Raw genomic sequence first — 19,296 nt, forward strand, 5'->3', positions numbered from 1 at the left:
TCCCCTCTCTTGCTCCTCCGTCATCAGTGAGAAATGCTGAGGTAGGTCTCAGCACATATCCTGGCTCCTACTGAGAGTCAGTTCCTAGGCAGGTTGATAAGAAGTCCAGGGTCCCTGAGGAGAATGGGGTCTGGGGCCCTCAAGGAAGAGATATGGGTCTGGAATTCTCAAGGAGGAAAGGACAAACATGTTTTTTTCTACATTCCTTAGGAAGGATTATATAATAATATATCCTGCTTGAGGACGTTTCTTCTTCCTGAAAACCTTCTGACTAATCATTATCTTAAAATGTATATTATGGGAATAGGTCTAATAAGATCTTTACAACCTTGAGACATTCTTCTGATTTATTGTAATAACCAATTAAAAAGTATATAATTCCCTTGCTAAGAATAGGTACTGGGGCACTCTCCACCCCCATCTGATGTCTGTATCACCTTTCTCTGTCCCTTTTTATACTTTAATAAAACTCTGCTACACAAAAGCTCTTGAGTGATCAAGACTGGTCCTTGGTCCCGAGGCTAAATCTTCTTCGGAGATCATGAACTGGACACCATTCACCGTAAGCTATCACTATGCTGGGGGATCAGGAGTGATGGGTGGAAGAAAGCTAAACCACACCAATCGAGGCCGTCGCAGGATTAGCCAGGCCCCGGCACATACCCGACTATGGATGTTGTGGCCGAGACCAGCCGGTCAGGGACACTCGCCCAACCTGCGGACTTGAGATTGACAGAGAATGCATTAGGTCTCCAAGTTCAAGTGTGGGTATTAGGCTGTAGTATTATAGCTAGTAAACAGGGTAAGTTACCATTTTGTTCTCAACTGCATGGCATTTCAGCTTAAAATTCAATAATCTAGCTTTTTATGTCTTCATTCTTAGCATTGATGGGGCTTTTTCAATTTACAGGAAGTCTTTCAAAGTCTGTCTTCATACTGGAAGAAACTGTTGTCATTAATTACTGTCTCTGGTCTGGTCCCTTCTCCATGAACAGGCTGTCTTGCATCATCTTTCCACTCCTGTCCATCTGCATCTAAGGACACCATCTCAGCTTAATTCCCAACGTAACAGCTTTGTTTGATTAAATACTGTAATATACATGCAATAAATAGTATATGTACTTACGTGACATACTGCCTACTACTGCCACACAATCCCGACTTTAATTCTAAGGGTAAATTTTGGTTTCTTTCCACATCTGTTACACAGTTCTTAAATTTTCCTTTCAGCTAACTTCTTTAGCTCATACATTCTCAATCTCTCAGAAAAATCCAAAGTCCCTGAATTTAAAAACAGCCTGACAGGCATGGTTCTGTCAACTCCACCATTAAAAAATTTTTCTTTGTGGATGCAGGTTACAGTTTAATGAGGGGTTCTGTGCAGCAGTGCCAGTGTGGCTCCTTGGAGCTCATCACCTCCTTACATTCTAATGAGAACACTCTCCCGCAGCCAAGTACAATGGCAACATTGCAACATTAGCAACAATAGCAACATTGCAAATAGCCCAGAAAGTCTGGGTAAAGAAGATACCATAAGAGATTACTGAAAGTCATGAAATACAAATATTCTGGTTTCATTCTGAGCAAGTATTTAACTTTGTTTTTTATCCATAAAACAAAAAAACTGAAGAATTCACAATATAGATCCTTTCCACATATTAAGACTCACCAATACCAGATCATCAGCTTTCAGGTATCACATAGAATTTTTGCACCAAAGTATATATTTTGCCATATTAGTTAACACTTGTTCAGTTCAGTTGCTCAGTCATGTCCGACTCTTTGCTCTCATTCTCTGTCGTCCCCTTCTCCTCCTGCCCCCAATCCCTCCCAGCATCAGAGTCTTTTCCAGTGAGTCAACTCGTCGCATGAGTGGCCAAAGTATTGCAGCTTCAGCTTTAGCATCAGTCCTTCCAATGAACATCCAGGACTGATCTCCTTTAGAATGGACTGGTTGGATCTCCTTGCAGTCCAAGGGACTCTCAAGAGTCTTCTCCAGCACCACAGTTCAAAAGCATTAATTCTTCGGCGATCAGCTTTCTTCACAGTCCAGCTCTCACATCCATACATGACCACTGGAAAAACCATAGCCTTGACTAGACCAACCTTTGTTGGCAAAGTAATGTCTCTGCTTTTTAATATGCTATCTAGGTTGGTCATAACTTTCCTTCCAAGGAGTAAGCGTCTTTTAATTTCATGGCTGCAATCAGCATCCACAGTGATTTTGGAGCCCAAAAAAATAAAGTCTGACACTGTTTCGGATAGTCAAATAAGACAAAACCCCCACCTTGTGGATAAAGAGAACCATCTGGCTTATTTCAGGTGTGAATAGAACCACCATAAACAAGAAACGAAACTACAATGAATGCAAAATAAGTTTATTCTGTTAACACCCTCATAATACCCCTGTGGAAAAAAGTAACTACAAAACAGTTACGCTGCTGCCCTTGAAGGAATGGATGGGTGATACACTGTACAAAACGATCTTGGGAATCACGTGTAAATGTTACTCTGAATCTCATTTGCTGTCATCAATTTCTTCAGTATCTCTGTGCTCTGGGGAATATTCTGGAGGGAGAGAAGAAGTTGTTAACACAGTGAGAATTCAGTCAGACAAGGCACACGTGCCCAGCCCTACTGCTGACACAGAAGCAGAGAGAACACTGAAAAGGACAGGCCCCGCCTCTCACCTCCTCAACCAATGGACGGGACACCTGAGTGGGTCCTCTTCAACCCTGCCCCAAGCTCTCTGACAGGACCCCAGGCCTCCAGAGGAGTCTCGAGCCCTTGGACGGACAGGACACTCTCCTCGGTCACCTCCCCGTGTGCTCAGTCCTCTCTGCACCCCGACCAACGGTCCTCCCAGTCTCCTCAAACGCACCTGAGCCTGCCCACTTCATACCACACTGCCTCCCTGGGCATGTCCCCTCCGCCAGGACCCGCCTATCCCTTGGGTCCAGCTGAAGGGCCCCTTGCCGTGGAGCCTCTCCCTGGTTGACCTCACCCCCCACCCACCCTGGCTGATGGCTGGCACCTGGCACAGCAACCACCTGTGCCACCTGAAGGCCATGGACCACCCAGCACATGGGGTCCACACAGCAGGGACACAAGAGAATTCCATCTTGTTCCCAACTTGAACTCCATCTTGTTGACCAAATACCACTTCAAGAAGCACAGGAGCTCTGACCTAAGCCAGGACGACTATTCGGTCACCAAGGGGCTTCAAAAAGCCCCTTCACCTTCCCACAAGTCACCACGTTTACAGCAGGACATGAAAAGGTAAAGAGAAGTTAACTACAATTCCCCTACAAAGGATGGTTTTAGACACTAAAAACTGACATAAACTCTACATGACAAACGGTTTACAAGTCTCAGAACAAGTACAGAATATTCTGGGTCTCTGGTGCCCTGAGCACTGACCAAACCATCAACAGAGCCCGTGAAGCCCTTTCATGGAAGCATCCGGACGGCTCTGCTTCCGGCCCATCACCACTCTCACCGCAGAGCTGACGGCTGAGAGGCAATGTGCTATAAAAGATGAAATAACTGGCTGGCAGTCTGGACTTTGCTGCCGATGAAGGATTCTCATTTCTTTGTCACTTAAGTCTCAGCCCTCACAATGGTATGCATGGTGACAAGGAGACCTGGTGTCTTAAAACAGGGGACTAGACAACTACGGACACCAATAATAGAAAACACAGTGACAAAACTCAGGGGACCAAATGTAAAACAGACAGCCAACAGGAATTTGCTGTATGGCTCAGGAAACTCACACAGGGGCTCTGTATCAACCTATAGGGGTGGGATGTGAAGGAAAATGGGAGGCAGATTCAAAAAGGAGGAGATATATATATGTATACCTACGGCTGATCCATGTTGAGGTTTGACAGAAAACAAAATTCTATAAAGCAATTATCCTTCAATAAAAAATAATAATTAATTAAAAAAAAAAACCCAGGGGAAGTGTGAAACATGGGAGCATGAAGCCAGACTGCGTGCTATAAGGAAAAGAGCACATCAGTACAAAGCCTTCGGTGATCTGCAGGTGCAGAGTCGGGTCCACGTTCCCCACAGACTTTAGAATGCCCACCAACGGACATGTGAGAATGGGCCAAGAACAGACAGCGCAGAACAGGCTTCACAAGGTAATAGCAGGCTCAGGTCACACATCCACATCCCAGGCTTGGAAACTGACACCTGTCTTAATAAAGGGAGAAATTCTGGTGAAAACAACAAGGTGTGATGCTGAAAAGGGAGAAACATCAATAAGCCTATATGTCTATACATACCTACACACACGTATGTTCACGTGGACCTACAACCGAGCAGACTAGTGCTTAAGTACAACCCACAGTACCTGTTCTTTGCACAGCACTGCCAGGATGTATATACATTTTAAATGGATTCAAATATTTTGTGCTTCACAATAAAATCTAAGTTTGTTATTCATTTCTCGTTTCACTATGTCCTTTTTAATGTCCCTCTTTTATTTTTTCATTATTTTATCTCTCATGGCAAAACTGCCTCTCAGACAATTAGCTACGTGGTGACAACGTCTGCAGTGAAAGAGCTCATGGCCATGATGTCTGTGGTGAAGATGCTCAGGTGGCAGTGCTCAGAGTGAAGACAGCGGCCACAGCCCCTGCTCTTGAGGAGGTGGGAAGAGTCGATCAGGTAATCACAGACACAGGCAATGCTACTAGTTACCACATCCTCAGAAAGGGATGCTAGATACAAAACAACTTGCCTGAGAGGTTATCCATGACTGCAGGTAAGCTGAAAGATATACTTGAATTATACCACGTTAGGACTTCACTCTTACTAATTCAGTAAATGCCTGAGGGCCTTTGACATATCAGACTCATGACGTTCTGGGGCTACCACAACAGAAAACACTCCCACGTAGGTGACAGCCTAATTTACGAAACTTATGAAATTAGCTGATGCCAACAGAAATTACAAGGAAAGGTGCCCTACTACTAATGGCCATCCTAGAATAAAACAAGGCTTCCAACCTGGAACAATACTGTTATAATCTCATCCCCTTTAAAGAAGAAGTTCTTCAACCAGGAGTCCATACTGTCAGCGAATCTCTTAGGGAGAAGAGGGGAGTCCCTCAACTACCTGAAATCACTGGCAAAGCCTTTCTGTACATGCTCTGATATGTATTTTTCTGGGAAAATAGCCGACAGGTACATCCAGACTGAGAACAGGCAACAGATTTAGCCCATCTAGTCCCAATGCAAAATAAAGTCAATAAACATTATGATAATTTGACCCATACTATGTTCAAAAATGCCTTCTCAAAAACTGTACTTTCTAGGAACTTCCCTGGTGGCACAGTGGATAAAAATCTACCTGTTAACACATGGGACACGAGTTCAATTCCTGGTCGGGGAAGACCCAACACGCCACAGAGCAAGGAAGCCTGTGCACCACAGCCATGGAGCCTGCACTCTGGAGCCCCTGCTCCACGACAAGAGAAGCCTCCGCAGTGAGAAGGCCAGGCACTGGAGCAAATCGCAGTCCCCAGTAGCCGCAAGCAGACAAAGCCCACGAACAGCAACAAAGACTCAGTGCAGCCGAAAACTAATTAATTCATGTAAAAAATTACACCTCCAAATTAACGAGTTACAGAAGCTTCTTGAAGAGTGAAACCATCTTCCCACACAGACATCTGGGATTTAAAGCACTGGCCTATCCTGACAAACATGAGCAAAATATTCTCCGAGTTTCAGAAGTGTATCTAGAAGAACATGTGACAATCATATGGAAACTGCCAGACCAGCAGCTTTCTCTTTACTTGGGGTGAAAAGGACTTCTATTTGCTACTTAGGTTTCACATTCAATACCACATGTTTATGTTCGCTGCCAAGTTCATTATTAAGTCAATAAAATAAAGCCTTACCTTAACCAAACACTTTAAGCTTCTGGAAGAAAGTACAGGCTTAAAAGCTTCGACTGTGATCAGGTCTAATTTCATCACATCAGTGTAACACAAGTATAGAACTGCAGGGATTCTCCATACTTGACAGTAACTCAGAACTATGAATAGACAAGAACAAAATCACTTAGGTTTTCTGTTATACAATTTTAAAGTGCAACACCTCTACCTCATAAAGGCTGTTTTTAAAAATAGTCATCTCTGTTGCCTCTTTTAATCATTTACAGCCATTTTGAATCAATTATAATGCATATTTTCTTTCAAAGACAATTTACTTTCCTAAGTTATCTTTTTTTTGCTTTACATATAAGACACAAGATTATAATTTTGTTGACTGCACTGAAGTAAATTAAATGCAAATAATAAATATGTAATGCATGGTATAAAACATTTAGCCATTTGTTCTAAAACTTAACATTTAAAGTTTAAAAAAAACTTTTATTTATGAACAAATAGGTGAATTATATAACATATTAATCACTAAAAAGTGAGAATCAAAATTTGATATGTTAGGGTATAATTGGTAATATGAATAAACTATTAAAGTAACTACCAAAATTCAGTATCTGAAACTTCTATTCTGACAATTAAAACACACTTTGCCAACTTTTCAAGCATGAACAAATGACATCTAACACTGGCTTGCATGATAAGTTATCAATGCTAGAAAGAAATGGCAGCTCTGAGCTAAGAGCTAAGAACTCTGAGTTGCTCTCATACAATGAATGTGTGTCTGCAAAGTTTAAACACTCAGATCAAATATAACATGCATGCATGCTCAGCTGCTCAGTCATATCCGACTCTTTGTGACCCCATAAGCAGTCCGCCAGGGTCCTGTGTCCATGGGGATTCTAAATGCAAGAATACTGGAGTGGGCTGCGATGCCCTCCTCCAGAGGATCTTCCCCACCCAGGGATCAAACCCACTTCTCCTGCATTGGCAGGCAGGTTCTTTACTGCTGAGCCATCAGGGAAGCTACAAAATATAACACACCATCAACTACGGGTACTGAGGACTAACACCAACACACTGGTATCAATCACCATTGACAAACACCTCAAAAAGATCTCTACTTGTCCCTGCAACAACTGTGAAAAAAGTAGTAACAAGAATAGTCAATGTCATGAATCATAATACTACCTGCTGCAGGAAGGTCGTGGACAATATTTGGTTGTTCTAGCAGTGAACAGAAAGGAGGCTCTTTGAAATTCTGAGTTTTTAGAGCTTTCAGGAAAGGAGTATGAAGGCTGCTGGTAGACTCTGAAGTTTTATAGTCAGTAACATGGCGACATGTGAGAATAGTGACTTGCATATTCTTCCTTGGACAAGAGCCAAAAACCTAACACAAAATTGATTTCAAATTAAAATAGATACATATTTTGTGACAGAATAGAAACATCCCTCAAGCTATTTACCTAACACCATTCATATAATAGTGTATACATATGCTCTGAAGGTCTGGACGTGTCAATGGAAAACAGAGCCACCGTTCTGCTGTCCCCTCACTGGGGTGGGACTGATCTTAATTCTGTCACTTTCTAGCCAGGTGACCTTCTCCAAGTCACTTCCCCGACCTGTGAACTAAGGACAGAGGGAGGTGTGATCTGAAGTCAGAGAAGTCAGGAACGAAGGAGGCAGAGCAGCTGCTGTAACAGCCAGGGACACCATCACAGGTAAGGGAGTCACTCAACTACAAGCACCTGTTCATTTACTCCCTCCCCACCATCTGTCGTTGATGCCTGTAGGTGATTCTTTTTACTTTGTTCCAGCGTTTGTTCAGTTTCTAAGAGCACTACTTGCCAGCAGTGTTGAGAACGGTGTTACAATGAATGGAAGTGACGCCCGTTCTTTACTGGAGAAAGTGGCATAATTAAGATCCTACCTCTAAGAACGCTCCATTGAGACTAGTGTTGTATTAGCAACAGGAAGTGGTCCTCTCCTTAATGCATTGAGTGATGGGTTCAAGAGCACTGTACTGAGGATGCTTCTAAGAACATCACTTGCAAGTTGCACTCATAACAGTGTTACATTAGTGCCAATGACTCTTAAATTCACTTTTAAGTGTATTTCCTCTATAAATCAAGTTTCAACTGCTCAAGGCCTCAATGTCCAAATAAGTTGGTATTTCATGGATTTCTAAGGACTCTTCCAGCTTTTAAAATCTTTGATGACATAATAAAAAGGAAGAAGCTATCTTCAAGGAAAAATAAAGAGTAGACTTTAGATCTCTGCACCTCTTCTGAAAATATTTTATGAAGAAAAGAAAGAAAATGGCTATTTCAAATAGCAAGAGAACTGAAGATTTTAGATTATGTGCTGTAAGTGATTTGTAAGACTATTGTAATTACAGCATAGCTTTATAAATAAACACAGAACTTAACATCATATACATTTATAAGCAATGTTCCATTTAAGAGATATAACATTATTCACAAGACCTGATTTATCAACCTCCCTGAAAACTTATGTTTTGGAATACTTTGTTTTGGAAATGCATAACTTTACATTTTCTCAAGTCAGAGAGAGAAAAGCTATTCCACAGCACAAAACATCATACATAAATTAATAATACAAATTAATATAGCAGTTTTTTATTCTTCTGAGATCTATTCGAAGTTATGGACTCTCTCCCTACAAAATACACATAGGGACATAAAGCAAAATCACATATACAGCCATCAGAACATTCATAGACCTTATCAGAGAATCCCTCCTTTAATCAAAACAGCTACCAAAAATTATAAAGTGCATTTTAAGTATGCCAATCTGGTTTAAAACAGGTGTGCACGAAACTTATTTCTAATGAACTTAATTATATCTGTATTTAACTGACATTAAATATATGTAAGTTAATTACAGAAATATATATATATATATATATTTAGCCTAACATTTAAACTGAAACATTATAAGATGTATTGAAAAGGTTTATTTCATTAAAAAATAATACACAACTAAGAAAATTATGATTATTCCCCAAAATTGTTCAGCTCAGTTCAGTCGCTCAGTTGTGTCTGACTCTTTGCAACGCCATGGACTGCAGCACGCCAGGCCTCCCTGTCCATCACCAACTCCCGGAGTTTATTCAAACTCACGTCCATTGAGTCAGTGACGCCATCCAACCATCCCATCCTCTGTCAGCCCCTTCTCCTTCTGCCTTCAATCTTTCCCAGCATCAGGGTCTTTTCCAATGAGTCAGTTTTTTGCATCAGGTGGCCAAAGTATTGGAGTTTCAGCTTCAGCATCAGTCCTTCCAATGAACACTCAAGACTAATTTCCTTTAGGATGGACTGGTTGGATCTTCTGGTTAAATTCTTCACTGAAAAATTTTTTACTGGGCACATACAATTGCTCTATTCTCCTGCAAAATGAAGATTCAATCGATCCGTCCTAATGCTGAGAAACATGGCTGCAGCTCTGGTGTGAGTGGCAGCTTTGCGCCAACCCCTGAACCCAGGCTGTGAGACTAGGTCACAGAGGCTTCCCACCTCACAGCCCCGCATTTCCAGGCAGCCTGGGCACCATGGCCGGTTCCCACCCGCGGCTGTGCCCAGATCTGCCTCACGTGGGTCACTTGTTCGAAAACGTGCTAGATTTTCATGACCCACGATCTTCAACACATGCTGGTTACATTTGCCCGTGTTCTTTTATTCTTTATGTTCTAAAACTCCTATAATATTTCTAAGGGAAAAAGCAAATACTTGCCCTACGTCAACATCTGACTACGCAGGCTTACGTGTAAAGACGCTGAACCCTGATATGGCAGCAACCCCAGATGAGACTCTCTCACCTTTTCCAGCCACTGATACTGCTGATCTTCAGCCACGTAGCAACTGCACTGGCAAAGCATGACCTGAAATCAAATTCCGTGTTTCCAGTCAGGTCAAGCAAGTGTTACACAACCCCCACGCTGTCATCACATACGTATCATGTGAATCTCAACACAACCCTTGGATAACATTTGGTTTGCTTAATCTGCTACTGGCTTATTCATTTTTCTTTCAAGTTTACAATTTTGACAGTCAAGCCACTACTGGCAAGTAGTATCAGAACAAAGTGCACGCTGACAGCACAACCATGAGGGCTGGCATAGGAGATGCCAAAGATGCTGTCAGTAAACACTACCAGAGTCCTCTCTACAAAACAGGGGTTAACACCATGCCCGCTGCCCTTCTCAGGGTCACACGCTGTGAGGACCAAACTCAAAAAAAAAATATCACAAAAACATCAAGTGCTATGAGAGTCAAGGGCAACCGTCCAGCCATGTCTCAGGCCAGCAGTACCCAAGGATGGGGTTGATGTCTGGAAGGTGGTGGTAGTCTAGAAGCCACGTGCTCAAACTGAAAACCTGCCACACAGAGGTGTCGGAGGGTAAGATGCCTGATCATCAATGCTCGTGGGATGACAGTATACATAAAAATCACATGTCCAAATATCGCCAGAAACATTAACACCCAACGATGCAAGTGGGAAAACATGAAGCACAGGGACTTTCCCAGCAGCCCAGTGGTTAACACCCTGCAGTTCGACTGCAGGGGCCATGGGTTCGATCCCTGGCTGGGGAACTGAGATCCCACATGTAGCATGACACAGCCAAAAAAAAAAAATTAAGCACAAGAGGAAAAAAAGGGACCCAGGGTTAGGGAGAAGAACAAGACTAGATATATAATTAGTTACACACACAGGGTCTGAATAGTCAAGACATCCAACAAACCAATGGTAAACCTCAACACAGTAACAGAAAGTTCTCCTGCCTGACCTCCCAGACGTATTCTACAGCGAAAACTTTCCACTAAGGAAAAGAACATGCTTAGCTCCCTTACTATTTATCCCCCATAAATAGTGGGTGCTTACAAAAATCTTTATGTAAATTTTAATAATGTTGGATTACATGTTATAGAAACAAACTGTAAATATTATAAAATCAAATTTTATCATTTTCAAGGCTAACCTTACAGTATTATGGAGTTATTGATGTCTTCCACTATCTGAGCCCCTGCCCCTGGCCTCTGTTCAAGCGTCCAGCAGCAGTGGAAGAGCACTCTTGTCAACAAGCAGGTGGGCAGACAGGCATCACCTGCGGGGCTGCCTCACCAGCTTAACGTGTCTCCCCAACTGTGCTGCTTTCTGTGAATGGTCCCAAGGACAGAAGATGTGCTCAGCTGCTCAGTCATGTCCGACTCTCCGCAATCCTATGAACTGCAGCCCGCCAGGCTCCTCTATCCATGGGATTTCCCAAACAAGAAGAGACTGGTAGCCATTTCCTCCTCCAGGGCATCTTCCTGACTCAGGGGTCAAACCTGCATCTCCTGCCTTGTTTACTATGGAGCCATCTGGGAAGCCCAGGATCCAAGAACAGGGCTAGGACAAATGCGATCCAATGGAATCACTAGGCGTCAGTTGCAGAGCATGTTTTACAGCTTAACGAATCAGGATGAATTAGGAATTCCCTAAGGGTCCAGCAGTCAAGACTTCACACTTCCACTGCAGGGGGACCAGGTTCCATCCCTGGTCAGGGGGAACCAAGATCTCTCAGGCCATGCAGCAGCACAGCCAAAAAAAATCAGGATGAATTAGGTAAGGATGAAAGCTCAGTGTCAACAGAATTGCATTCAGAGTGCATAAAGCACTCATCTGCTCAGTCAGTGTTAAACTGAGTGTCCAGTCTACAGGAATGGGTTTAGAGCTGAATGCCAGGTGGGTTTAGGGCAACAAAGCAGAACCCCTGCTTCCACACAATGTACACATTTTCCCACATTTAGATCTGCCAGCTTAAATCATTTTCTGAATGAGGGCAAGGTTTAAGTATCTAATGTTATGGTTTGCTTCTAAAAAAATTACTTCAGAATTTCTTCAGAAGTTTACCAACACACCATATTTGCTACATTGATATTATATAAGCAGAAAAATGATTACTACCACTGCCAACAGGCAGAATCCCTCAGCCCAAAAGTAGATATAAAGGAGGGTGGAATTCAAATCGACACTACATAAATGATGCCTAAACAACTCCCACTTATACACACAAGCCAGGCCCCACATACCGAGGGATTTGATTTCAGGTGATAAAACACACAAAAAGCCTCTGCGGGGGACAGGTGTGCAGTGTCCGTAGTCCTACACCATTCATTCCAGAGTTTAGCACAACCGACTTCTTCCCAAGCTCCTGAATTCATGACAAATGATGACAAAAATGCTGTGAAAAACAAGGCATATCAGTTAGTGTTGGGCTCCACAGGTTGTATTTTCTACTCAATAAAAAACAAATTCAGTATCTACAGCTGATTTACATTGTTGTTTGGCAGAAAACAGCACAACACTGTAAAGCATTTATCCTCCAATGTAAAATAAACGAATTTTTAAAAATCATAAAAAATACATTCAAGTTGAGAATCCTAGTGCTAAAAGCGCCATTGAGAGCATCAACCTTACACACATCATCACTGTGCAGAAAAAGAAACTGAGGCCTCAAGAAGTTAGAGGCCATGCCCTGAGTTTAGACGATACTGGAGCCAGGAATCAGGAAGACAGGTTTACTGACAGATCTCACCAAACTCTCACACTGTAATAACCTGGAAAATTTTAGGCCAGGAAAACTGTAAATAAATGAGTCAGCAATTATTCACCATGTACTGTTCTACAGGCACTAGGGGTACCTTACAGGGCACGGAATCTTCAGTGGAATTCCCCAAGGTTCTCTTCTGAGCCTGTGAACTCCCTAAAATAATATAGGTTTGTGTACTTTTGTGTGTGTTGTTCCAGTGGAACTCTGTCCTGTTCTGACTTTATCAAATGAACTCATATATGTATAAAAACCTACTAGAAACGGTGTTTCCTTGACTTCATAAGATCCCGAAGCCAAGAATATTTCCCCTAAATCTTATTTTTCAACTTTCTCAAAAAGCGCCACATGAGCAGGGACAGATTTCATTCAGACACAGTTATTCTGCTATGACTTCTTCGAAAAAATTAATACACATCTGAAATCTGTTATGATGCAAAGAAGTAACTTCAGCTTCTGCTCTTTCAACAAAGCATGTAATCTAATGCACTTCCTCTTACCTACTGCATTATTTCCTATTGCGATTATAAACTTGGAGCAAGGATGTTTTTCCAGCAGAGAAACTTCCAACGTTGTTTTTGTCTGTCTTCGAAAGAGCCGCACCTCCCTAATAAGAGAAACAAAAAAATGAAAGAAAAGCAATTTAAATGTTGTTGTTCAGTCGCTCAGTTGAGTCTGACTCTTTGTGACCCTATGAACTGTAGCACCCCAGGCTTTCCTGTACTCCACACAATTTAAATGTAATTAGTACCATACTGTGACAAAAAGGTTACCACAGGTATGATTTTGTATTAAGTAGAATGCAAACTTTATTTCTATAAAGAACATAAATATCATTTAAGGAAGCAACGGATTCAGGCAACAATAATTCATAGGTAAAACCATTTGTTGCCCAGTTCATGGAGAACTGTATGAGAGAGATCAGGCTGTCCAGTTGATCCACAGATCAATCTATCTGAGCAACCCAAACAGTGGACAACTAGGCATAGTGTGCGGTGAGAAATGGCAAGCACCACCTCTGAGGCTTTCTTGCAGCACAACACTGACCAAGCCTCTCAGAAGGAACTTCCCTTTACAGGAAACGCATGTGACAGACACACACCTGAATAAAGGACATCAAAAGGAAGCAATCAGGCCAGTCCAGAGGGTGGGACATCCTACAGGACAGTCGGTCTCTCAAAGGGCGTGAGAAAGTTGGGGGGCGGGGGAACTGCTCTAAATGCATGGAAGTTCAAAAGATAAAACGTCTAAATCTAAGGTGTGTGCCTTGCCAGGGTTCTGACTTCCTCAAACCCACGTAAAATGTCGTGTCTGAGACAACTGGATAAATGTGACCATGGACTAGCTATATTACACAGGATCCAAAAAGTAGTATCAATTGCTAATACGTAAGAAAATATCTGTATCGTCTAATACGCATTCTGAAAGCTGTAGAGGTGAAAGGCCACGGAGACTGGGACCCACCGAAGGGCGGACAGAGATAAAATGTAGCAAAATCTTCCTAACTGTTGAATTTATGTGACTAGAGGGGCTTAACGTGCCATTTTACTGTTTTCTCTAATGTCTGTGTGTTTAGAAATAACACTTTTTAAAAAATGGACATAGCCATCCGCTGCTGACACACGATGGTAACCAATAAGTGCGGCGGAGAATACAGTTTTAAAGAGTTGTCTTACATCCATGAACCAAACGCACCACAAACTTGCGGGAGGAAGACAGCCCCGCAGCGCTGGAAAACGGATCACGCCCGCCCGCAGGAAACCACCGGCACCAACGCTGAAGGAAGACTTTAAAGACTGCAGGAGCCGACGCCCCACCAAGCCGTCAGCAGGGCCCGCGGGCCGCCTCCACCCGGCACCCCCTCAGCCGTCTTGCTCCCCAAGGCCGGAGGCCCGGAGAAGGGCGGAGTAGCCCCAACCACAGGGCCGGCGCGTCCGCTCCGACGCCGCAGGACCTCACCTCTTCCGCGCCAGCTGTCGCCGGACCTCCTTGTCCTCGGGCGTCTCCCTCCTCCCCTCCTCTTGCTCCTCCTCGTCCTCCGTACCGGCTCGGCACGGCGTCCTCACCACCTCCCCGAAGAACGTGGCCGCCATGCCGTCCGTCACACTCGCCCAGCCTAACTGCGGTGCCACTGAACCGCGCACGCGCCCGCGAGCGCCGCCACCACGCCCCACAGTGCCGCCACGCATGCGCCCCGAGTCCTTGCTGCTGCTGCTGCTGCTAAGTCGCTTCAGTCGTGTCCGACTCTGTGCGACCCCACAGACCTTGCAGCGGTGCAAACCCAGGTCGCAGCCCGAGCCCGGTGGGACCGCCGAAAGATCGGGCGACTGCGGGCTAGAGAAACGAGGCGAGCCGGGGGGCGGGGCCTCCCGTCCCCGCAGGTAACGGACCGGGCCGACAAGGGGCTCAACCGCCCCCGGCCCAGTCCGTACAGCTCCGGGAAGAGGCCAGCCCGGTTACCTTTCCTTCCTTAACTCCGTTTCCGTTTTCTTCTCCGTTAGGAGTGACAGGGTGAGCTTTGGTTTATTAAGCACCCGGCTTCAAACCGCGACCGCCCCAGGTAGGTGCCGGCCCGGCCCGGCGCGTCCTCGGGACAGTGGACAGAGGGCGGATGGACGGGCAGGAAAAAATACAGTGCTTCGCGGTGTTGTAAAAATGAGCCTTTACTCTGGCAATAGGAATTCACATTTCAAAAGCTGATGATCTGAAAGAGTTCATGAGAATGCAAAAATATAGTTGCTTCTTTTTTAAAACTTGGCCATCTCTGGTACAAAATTTCGTTTTAAATAGCCTTTCGTTAATAAGAAACGTATGTAATTATTTTTGAATTGGTTCTCTTCTTTCATTATTTAACAGAGCACTAATCCATGCAGGAGAAAAAAGTGACACTATACCATAGCTTAAGTGAAAATATACAATATTGCAACGGAAAAAAAATCCATTTACCTACATTCAGTTGTGCTGAAACTAGAGGGCATTTGCTTACATTCTGGAACCCTATCAATAAATAGTCACATAGTTAAGTACTAATATGGGATCGGGGGAGCCTCTTAAGATTAGAAAAAATCGCAAATCTGTTGTTAAAAACATCTTGCTTTCAGATGTGGAGAAACTGTCAACAAAAGCATTTCCATAAGATCAGTTATTTAGCAATTTTACACATTTCTGCAAAATAATATATTGGGTTTTGAAGCAAAATATGAACATTATAAACAATAAGACTAGCTATCTAGTTCACGCTTAGGAAACTCTGGCTATCGTTAGCAAGCTAGAATAGACAACATTACCAGTGTAATATTTTAAAATTGCATTAACACTCCTGGGCTACAGTTTGGGCACCACTTTGTCTTAGTCCTTTTGTTGAATAAAACAACATCACTTTTACCAGTAAGATCTTCAGTTTGATTTGTTACACTATAAAGCAGTCACTTGTGGAAAGCTGATTAAAAATCATAAATAGGGTGATAGTACATTTAGTCATGATTAAAATTCTGCATACATTTCAAGAGAGATTTTTACAAGAATATTAAATTTTAAACAAATGCTTATTTCATGCAGTTACAATAAATTTAGGTCAAGCACTTAAAGGCAAGTATATGTTCAAATCAAATACTCAACCAGAAAAGGGATTCCATTATGAAAGAAGGCTGATGGTACAATCTCAAGTGCTAACAGAAATTAACCCCACCACAGAAATAACTTCAAAATGAAATGTTCACGACACTAAAACGGTCAAAAAACTGCATAAAATACTCTTAACTGAGATTTTCAACATTTTCATTGTATGGCATTTGTTGAGGACATAGCATATCCCAGTAAGAAATTTCTGTGAAATTAAGTGCAAATATGGGACTGGAAATAGGTTTAAACATTTCATTAAAGATCAAAAATCAGACCCCATGCATCTAAAAATATTTGCAGTTTATTAGGAATTCTTCCCTTTCTCACCTGTACTAGTAACAAGTAACTGGTATCAGTATTTCAAATGAAAATATACTACAAACAGAGCAAATACAGACTCTGGCTTATGCTAAGAAAAACAAAGTGACAACAAAAAGCCTTTTTTTAAAGCAGACATGCAACCACAAGTAAATTTCTCAGTAAGACACTTAAGTTGATCTGTGTAACCAAAAAAAAAAAATGCATTGCATTGTCTTTTAATGAAAAACAGAAACCCTTAGATTGCTGTCTTTTGTTTAGATTTACACATGCAAATCATATATTAATATTCACAGATACTTTTAAATGGGAAAACAACTTGCTTGTAACAGTTCATTTTTGCAATAGCATGTTACTATGTTAAAAAGATTTGACAGTGCGTTCATTTTATCTGATTTTAATTTCAACAAATACCTACTCACAAACCTCATTGCAAATAAATTCTTTATAGTATCAAGACCAGATTTTCTAATCCTTATGAAGGATTGATACAGCCCAGATATGCTGCCTTGAAAGTCTGTTGTGACGAGACTCTAATAAATTTGCTCAAAATATTCATAAAGTTCTAACTTTTAAGGTGCTATAAAGAAACATAAGATGTGACAGTATCATCTAAAAATATGACTTTCAATCTTTATACTTTTTATTTTCTAACTCATTAAGACTAAGACCTGCCTCATAGTGAGGCACATTTTTGGTATTTCTATAAATGCTGCTACATGAAAGTAAAAATGAGAAAAAGTTGTGATAGTCACATTCATTTCTTTCATATAAAAATATATATTCCCTGAATTCATCATATCAAGTGGTCATCATTCTGTATGAATTGCAGTATTATAAACAATAACATTAATGGACTTTTTCTATTCCAACACTATTTCAGAACTCATTTATCAACATTCCCGTCATGGAATCCCCAGGCCCAAAAGTTTATGACTTTTGGGGTTGTGAATTATAGGGCGTGTATCTTAGTAAAGTATTTGCTTCACTCAAATGTCAAATAGGCTCAGTGGCACTCCCTCTTGAAATGTGCCTGTTTTTTCCCTTATTTCAGTAATGACAATACTCTTAACATAGAACCCTGAAAATTAGCATCGGGTTTGAGATTTTGAAATGTTTTCAGTCTTAAGCTTTTGCTACCGACCCTGTACACTTCCCATTTTCTTCCTCTAAAGAATCAAGAAATTTCCAAGGCCCTTCCTTTCAGAAAAGGAATAAATCTCATGACAGGGCCATTTGTCTTTTCTTTTCACCTCTCCAACTACAGGCTCCACAATCTATTTCCTCCTCAGAATTCTCTTGTCATATGCATCTGTACAAGGGCTGACTAGGCGGAAGCCCTCCTCCCACTTTGCCCCACTGGGTTATGGCTTTTAGAAAATCCCTCAGAAGGTGCCAACAAGGGATTAACAACATTAGAGCTAGGAGCGGAATGCAACTGCCAGTTTACTTGTGACCCCTGGTTTTCATTTCCACTTCTACATTTTCATAGTCACTACTGTGCTTTTTCTTTCCAGGATCTGAACCGCCTTAAAAGGGGCATTTTTCTATTAATATCTTCTAGCTCCTTTTCACTTTCAGAATTTATGGTTGTATCATCCTCTTTATAAACATTGAGTAATTTTTTCTTAGCCGCAGCAGAAGCATTTCGATGGGGCAGTTTTCTGCTGCTCTTCCTAATCCACACATTTTCTGGTCCTGAAATGGTTTCCTTTAGATTACTCATTATCTTTATTTTATTTGCAGCAACAGTAGCACATCTGCGGGGAACTTTCTCAGGTACCATTTTTGCTTTCAGAGTCTCACTAGGCATTGGCACTGCATCCTTCTGATTATGCACACATGTTCTCATTTTTGTATTGGGTTCTCTGTCTCTAGGAACAGATTCTGAAAAATGAAAGTTCATGTAAATGCAAAAATCTTGTACCACAAGATTTTACTACTACTTACATTCCTCAACAATACATTCCTCAAGTGTTACAACTACTCACATTGCTAAATGAAAAGCCAATGATCATCATCAATGACACCACACGTTTTCGACGTTGATATAACCTTCCACTTGTCTACAAATCAAAGTCTTGGACAGAAGTTACAGCCCCTTGCACACTTCACTGTCTCTAAGGATAACTGTCCCTTAAAGCAGCAGACTTTGTAAGAATAGGGTTAACTACTCTCAGGGTCATGAAGTGAAGTCACTCAGTCGTGTCCAACTCTTTGCGACCCCCCTGGACTATAGCCTGACAGGCTCCTCCGTCATAAAGCCACTCACCAAAAAGCACTTTGTAAAAATCTTAATTTTTACAGTAGAACTTTGTCAGTTTTAAATTTTTGGTGTCATTTCTAATACTCTATGTTGAATCACTTTAAAATATTCAACAGGATTTTTGAAATAATTTTCCTAGAACCTGAACAAGGAAATGCCATCATGACTATGACGACACAGCATCAGCCCTACTTCAAGATCCTTAAGGTTTTAGTTCCAACAGATATTTCCTTTAGTCAAAAAAAGTTACATGGGTAACTAATAGATAAAAAGGAACCGTATATTGGTTTTATACAACCGAAATGTGGTTTTAATCCTAGATTTGTCTTTCTCAATTTCAGGATTTTATATAACTGAAATGATTAAATCCTAGTTTCACTGCTATTCAGATAGTTTCTGAGCTGGTGTGTGTGGGGCACAAAGAGGATCAGGCTAAAACTTCTGAAAGAAACGAACTCTACACACACAAGCGTAGTTGCTGTAAGGAACTAAGGAAGTAGCGCAGGCTGCTGTCAGAACTTGTTCAAGAAACTGAACCTCCTAAGAGGCAAAGGAGAACTTCTTTCAAGGAAGTGTTATTGTAGC

At 41.9% G+C, this 19,296-nt stretch overlaps 2 protein-coding genes across 4 annotated transcripts in view; both read right to left on the reverse strand.

The window, feature by feature from the left end:
- Nucleotides 1-2,362: 2,362 nt before the first annotated feature.
- Nucleotides 2,363-14,700, reverse strand: PSMG1 (proteasome assembly chaperone 1). 2 transcript variants are annotated; one of them, XM_055414069.2, is made up of 7 exons: nucleotides 14,466-14,700; nucleotides 13,007-13,113; nucleotides 11,989-12,140; nucleotides 9,735-9,797; nucleotides 7,085-7,283; nucleotides 5,909-6,045; nucleotides 2,363-2,568 (listed from the first exon to the last, which is right to left on the reverse strand). In XM_055414069.2, exons 1-7 carry the CDS (start codon nucleotides 14,693-14,695, stop codon nucleotides 2,494-2,496), a joined length of 963 nt encoding a protein of 320 aa, XP_055270044.1. In that variant the 5' UTR covers nucleotides 14,696-14,700; the 3' UTR covers nucleotides 2,363-2,493. The 2 variants fall into 2 exon arrangements, with proteins under 2 accessions (XP_055270044.1, XP_088696880.1); XM_088840754.1 differs by lacking the exon at nucleotides 14,466-14,700 and adding an exon at nucleotides 14,202-14,352.
- Nucleotides 14,701-14,833: 133 nt separating this feature from the next.
- Nucleotides 14,834-19,296, reverse strand: part of BRWD1 (bromodomain and WD repeat domain containing 1) — a 119,878-nt gene continuing 115,415 nt past the window's right edge. Inside the window, exon 42 of one of the 2 annotated variants that reach the window (XM_055414053.2) lies at nucleotides 14,834-15,210. In XM_055414053.2, the coding sequence (XP_055270028.2) occupies nucleotides 15,170-15,210 (41 nt within the window). In that variant the 3' untranslated portion in view covers nucleotides 14,834-15,169. Of the gene's footprint in view, nucleotides 15,211-16,410; nucleotides 18,333-19,296 lie in introns of those variants that run through there. The other variant, XM_055414045.2, reaches the window with a different exon arrangement.

The sequence above is a fragment of the Moschus berezovskii genome, chromosome 1 (genome assembly GCF_049115385.1).
Source record: "Moschus berezovskii isolate FMDL1 chromosome 1, NW_MosBer_1.0, whole genome shotgun sequence".
NCBI lineage: Eukaryota > Metazoa > Chordata > Mammalia > Artiodactyla > Moschidae > Moschus > Moschus berezovskii.

Excerpts from the sequence above, each read along its gene's own strand:
- PSMG1 (XM_055414069.2), bottom strand. The coding sequence starts at position 14,695 with ATGCGTGGCGGCACTGTGGGGCGTGGTGGCGGCGCTCGCGGGCGCGTG. Across the intron at positions 9,798-11,988 it reads ACCTGAAATCAAATCCCTCG|GTCATGCTTTGCCAGTGCAG; the intron begins GTATGTGGGGCC and ends ATTTGATTTCAG. Across the intron at positions 6,046-7,084 it reads CCACGACCTTCCTGCAGCAG|TTCTGAGTTACTGTCAAGTA; the intron begins GTAGTATTATGA and ends GTCTATTCATAG.